Source organism: Palaemon carinicauda, chromosome 4 (assembly GCF_036898095.1).
Source record: "Palaemon carinicauda isolate YSFRI2023 chromosome 4, ASM3689809v2, whole genome shotgun sequence".
NCBI lineage: Eukaryota > Metazoa > Arthropoda > Malacostraca > Decapoda > Palaemonidae > Palaemon > Palaemon carinicauda.
The window spans coordinates 51,024,197-51,029,902 of NC_090728.1; the positions used below are offsets into that span (position 1 = coordinate 51,024,197).

The 5,706-nt window shown below is 36.2% G+C and overlaps 1 protein-coding gene across 1 annotated transcript; it reads right to left on the minus strand.

Moving 5' to 3' along the window:
• Positions 1 to 268: 268 nt before the first annotated feature.
• LOC137639413 (involucrin-like) lies at positions 269 to 5,207 on the minus strand. Its single transcript, XM_068371687.1, has 2 exons — positions 4,956 to 5,207; positions 269 to 487 (listed from the first exon to the last, which is right to left on the minus strand). Exons 1-2 carry the CDS (start codon positions 5,205 to 5,207, stop codon positions 269 to 271), a joined length of 471 nt encoding a protein of 156 aa, XP_068227788.1.
• Between the last annotated feature and the right edge of the window lie 499 nt (positions 5,208 to 5,706).

The window sequence follows — 5,706 nt, forward strand, 5'->3', positions numbered from 1 at the left end:
TTTTGTTTACTTTTTTGAAGGAATCGAATTCTGTTTTAGCGGAAAGTGCGAGATTGATATGCGAGAGATTAGGGTGTTTGGGTAATCCTTCAATTTCACTTCTGTGTTTTCGATGAAGGTATTACTTCATTTTCACTTTCTATCGATGAGGGTATTACGGTAACTTCACTTCCTTCTTTTAGATGTGTCTTACTTCAGCTTCACTTCTTTTTTTCCGATGAGGGTATTACTACAATTTCACTTCCTTCTTTTCTATGAGAGTTTTAACTTAAAATACTTCCTTCTTTTCTATGAGAGTTTTAACTGAAAATACTTCCTTCTTTTCTATGAGAGTTTTAACTGAAAATACTTCCTTCTTTTCTATGAGAGTTTTAACTGAAAATACTTCCTTCTTTTCTATGAGAGTTTTAACTGAAAGTACTTCCTTCTTTCCTATGAGAGTTTTAACTGAAAATACTTCCTTCTTCAGAAACTGGCTGTCTTCCTTCTTAAAAGCAGTAGTTAAGTTTATGATTGTTTTAATACTTTAGCTACTATTAAATAAAAATGTCCTTTTTCAGAAAATTTTCTTCTACTTTTTTGTTAATTTCAATAATTTCAATGATTTTGGTTCGTTTGACGTTTTATGAAGGGCTTTTCCTTCTTATAATATTTTCCTTCTTCTTGGAGCCACTGGCCTTTTTTCAAAATTATAGTTTTTTTCGGTTTTTAAAAGAATGTTTTCACGAAAACCGAGATGTGGATTCAATCTGCTACAGATATCAGCTGTTTTTTTATTTTTACCTTTTGGTAAAATTCACAGATAAAATGAGATAGACAAAAAAAAAATTTCCTTTGCTCTATTCCATTTGATGTTTCCACGATATAGTGAGGAATGTTCTAACCTTAAGAAAAATACAATTTTATGATAACAAAAATAACTAATTATATGTTACATAAATATTTGTAATGTATTTTTTGAGTAATATGTAACTATAATATAAACATTTATAGTCGAACTAATATTTACTTTCGAAAATCCATTCTCTCTCTCTCTCTCTCTCTCTCTCTCTCTCTCTCTCTCTCTCTCTCTCTCTCTCTCTCTCTCTCTCTCTCTAAATGAACACAATTAATCAAAAGTTACATAATTATCTGTAACGTGTTTTTGCGTAATATATTATATAACTACAGTCAAGACATTCATAGTCTCACTAATATATATTTTTGAAAATACATTCTCTCTCTCTCTCTCTCTCTCTCTCTCTCTCTCTCTCTCTCTCTCTCTCTCTCTCTAAATGAACACAAATAATCAAAAGTTACATAATTATCTGTAACGTGTTTTTGCCTAACATATAACCACAGCCAAGATATTCATAGTCTCACTAATATTTATATTCGAAAATCCATCCGCCCCCCCCTCTCTCTCTCTCTCTCTCTCTCTCTCTCTCTCTCTCTCTCTCTCTCTCTCTCTCTCTCTCTATACCAGCTTTTTTTCCCTCCTCATACACAAACGAGTCCCAAGACAAACGACTTAGCGGAAAACTATCAACACTTGTGGTAGAGTCGGAGAGGAAATGACGTATTTGCAAGGCGTGTCTTCTCTCTCTCTCTCTCTCTCTCTCTCTCTCTCTCTCTCTCTCTCTCTCTCTCTCGTAATCCCAGAAGCTTATTCATCTAACATCCAGTGTTTTATTCTACTTACGGTTAACCTTCTGGTATGTTCATGAAATTACAGAATAATAAATCTTAATGGAATATAGATCCATATTAATACTATACTGAGCATTGCAGGGTAATAACATTCTGATACGCATTTTTGTCTCGTATCTGGATCGAACCAAAGTCTCTCTATTCGAAAGAGAAGAAATTGCGCTTGCGTATCACCTGAGAAGCTGCCGAGCACTTTGCATCTAGGCCTACTACGAATTTTTCCTCTATGCCTTGTAATTTGCTGCTTATTTTCTGGTTTCTCTTAGCTCAGTTGATAGCGCCCTTGCCTATCACTGGAAAGTCCAGGGTTATTATTATTATTATTATTATTATTATTATTATTATTATTATTATTATTATTATTACTTGCCAAGTTACAACCCTAGTTTGAAAAGCAGGGTGCTATATGCCCAGGGGCCCCAACAGAGAAAATAACCCAGTGAAGGAATGAAACAAGGAAAAATAAAATATTTTTTAAGAAGAGTAACAACATTTAATTAAATATTTACTATATAAACTATAGAAACTTTAACAAAACAAGCGGATTGATTGATTAATTTAAGGTTCTCAGGCATCCTGACATCTAGGAAGAGAAATTAGATAGAATAGTGTGCCCGAGTGTACCCTCAAGCAAGAGAACCCTAACCCAAGACATTGGAAGAACATGATACAAAGGCAATGGCACTACCCAAAACTAGAGAACAATGGTTTGCTTTTGCAGTGTCATTTTCCTAGAAGAGCTGCCTACCATAGCTAAAACGTCTCTTCTACTCTTACCTAGAGGAAAGTAGCCACTGAAAAATTACAGCGCAGTAATTAACCCCTTAGATGAAGAATAATTGAGAGAGATTGATAATGTCCATGAATAATTGTAATAATGATTGTCCCCCCCCTTTTTTTTTTTTTTTTTTTTTAATTATTGGTGAAAACTACGAGATGTTTCCTACCTTTAGAAGCCCCGATTTCATAGGGAATTGCTCGTAATGTCAGGGTTTCTTATAGTAAATTATTTGTGCCCATCCTCAATTCCTATATAAGTGTAATCAGTGTATATATAGAATTTGAAGTGTTTAAATTATTTGCGTACGTGAACTTACGTCTAAGAGACATTGATATGAGAAAGGATTAATGTTGACTTAGTACAGTTAAATTGTTTTCTTTCTATCTGCAATACCTTTCAGTTATTATTATTATTATTATTATTATTATTATTATTATTATTATTATTATTATTATTATTATTATTATTATTATTATCATTATCATTAATAATAATAATCAGAAACATCCTCAATTTAGGGCAAAGATCAACATTTCTTGATAGTCCCATGCAATTCATTATCTCCTATTCCCGTTTTCAACTATTTCCTTTATCAGGACAAAAGGAGTAAGTAAATGTGACGTCATTTTCTGAGCTAATTAGAATTCCCAGTCTCCTGCTACACCCAAACAGGGTTGCTAGGTTTTCTAAATGAGAAAAGGCCAACTTCTAATCAAATGCAGCTGTAAAAGGCCAACCCAATGGTAAAAAAGGCCAAAAATATAACATTTAAGGCCAACTGTTTTCATATTATTCAAGGCCAATCGGTTTCAATAAGGCCAAATTTTATGTTTTTGGCCTGAAAAGGGCCAACCAATTTCAAAAAGGCCAAATTTTAGGTTTTTGGTCTGAATAGGGCCAACCAATTTCAAAAAGGCCAAATTTTAGGTTTTTGGCTTGAAAAGGGCCAAACAATTTCAAAAAGGCCAAATTTTAGGTTTTGGGCTTGAAAAGGGACAACCAATTTCAAAAAGGCCAAATTTTAGGTTTTTTGGCCTGAAAAAGGCCAACCTAGCAACCCTGCACCCAACCCAGAAATTCAGTCAAAGGAGATGAATCCACCGAGTGTAGAGAGAGATACACAAATCTCTTCACTCAGCGCTAAGCAAACACGACTTTTTTTCTCCCATGTTTGTATGTTTTCGTCATGTCCCCTTCATGCCACGGCATTAGCGTTAATATATTACATACATGACAGCACAACGGCCTCAGGTATTTCCTCGTCTTCGTCGGAGGCGCGAAATAGCGACCTCCCACCAAACAGTAGTCTTTCAGGAATCCCAGTGACATATTGTTTTGGGGGAGAAGTCGATGGATATTCTTACCAGTTAGCTCTCAAAATTTCCTCTCTTCTTCTTCTCCTTCTTCTTCTTCTCCTTATTCTTCTTCTTCTCCTTCTTCTTTCCAACCGTTATCCTTACATTAAGGGGTCGGCTGCCTGATGCATCCTAGTTTTTTTGGGTAGATGTCGCTGGATCTTCTTACCAGTTAGCTCTCACTCCTTCCTCTCTTCTTCTTCTCCTTCTTCTTCTTCTTCTCCTTCTCCTTCTTCTTCTTCTTCTTCTTCTTCTTCTTGCTTTCATTCTCCCTATTTCTAATCCATTTGTTTCCATTCTCTTCATATCCACTTCTTTTACTATTAATTTTCTTTTTATTTCCACTTTACCTCCAATCTATTAATCTCCTCTTCTTTTGCTCCCATTTTTTTCAGCTCCACTTTTTTTATCCATGCTCTTTATCTCCACTTCCTTTGCCTCCATTCCTTTAGCTCTAATTCTTTGCTTCCATTATGGTTATCACTACTTCTTTTGCTCCCATTCTCTTAAGCTCCACTTCTTATCCTTCTATTCTGTGTATCACAACTTCCTTTGTTTCCATTCGTCTTATCTCCACTTCATTTGCTTCCATTATGGTTATCACTACTTGCTTTGCTTCCATTCCCTGGAGCTCCATTTCCTTTGCTTCCATCCTATCTATCACTTCTCTTGCTTTCATTTTTTTTATCTCCACTGCCTTTGTTTCCATTCTCTTTAGCTCTACTTCCTTTGCTTCCATCCTATTTATTAATCCTATTTATCACTACCTCTTTTGCTTCCATTCTTTTTATCTCCGCTACTTTTGCTTCCAATCTCTTAAGCTCCACTTCCTTTGCTTCCATCCAATTTATCACTACTACTTTTGCTTCCATTCTTTTTATCCCCACTACCTTTGCTTCCATTCTTTTCATCCCCACTACCTTTGCTTCCATTCCCTCCAGCTCTACATCATTTGCTTCCATTCTTTTTATCTCCATTTCCTTTGCTTCCAATCTTTTTATCACTACTACCTTTACTTCCATTCCCTCTAGCTCTGCATCATTTGCTTCCATTCTTTTTATCTCCATTTCCTTTGCTTCCATCCTTTTTATCACTACTACCTTTGTTTCCATTATCTTTATCTACTCTACCTTTGCTTCCATTCTCTTAGGCTCCACTTCCTTTCCTTCTATTCTGTGTATCATTACTTCCTTTGCTTCCATTCTCTTTATTTCCACTTCCTTTGCTTCCATTCTGTTTATCTCCACTTCCTTTGCTTCCATTCTGTTTATCTCCACTTCATTAGCTTCCATTCTCTTTATCTCCACTTCATTAGCTTCCATTCTCTTTATCTCTCCTACCTTTGCTTCCAATCTCTTAAGTTCCACTTCCTTTTCTTCCATCCTATTTATCATTACTTCCCTTACTTCCATTCGTCTTATCTCCACTTCCATTACTTCCAACTTTCACCACATCACTTCCGAAACTCCTTCACAGCTTTTCCTCTACCTCCACTCCCTCCCCGCCCTTCCCCTACCTTCTACTCCTATTAAACATAACCCTCCATCTCCTACCCCTTCCCCTCAACCTTGGGGGTGGGGAGGTTAGGGAACTTCCCCCCCCCCCCCCCCCCCCACCCGCCAGACCTTATCTTCTTTCACCAAGAACAAATTTGACACATGTTTCCGTTTCAAGAATTTGTCACTGAAACTCCTTCTCTCTCTCTCTCTCTCTCTCTCTCTCTCTCTCTCTCTCTCTCTCTCTCTCTCTCTCTCTCTCAACGGGGGTTTCACTGATTGAGCGGTTAGGTTCTTGTTTCAATAGATGCCGAGAAAACTTCTCACGTTGAAATTTTGTAATTAGTTTTAATTTTTATTTTTACTCAACTCGTTTCCGCAAGAG

What these genes read in the sequence shown, in the direction of transcription:
- LOC137639413 (XM_068371687.1), bottom strand. Translation starts at nt 5,207, where the DNA reads ATGGAAGAAAAGGAAGTGGAACTTAAGAGATTGGAAGCAAAGGTAGGA. An exon ending in CTAAGAGAATGGAAGCAAAG is followed by an intron (nt 488 to 4,955) that starts GTAGAGTAGATA and finishes ACTGCTTTTAAG; the next exon opens with AAGGAAGACAGCCAGTTTCT.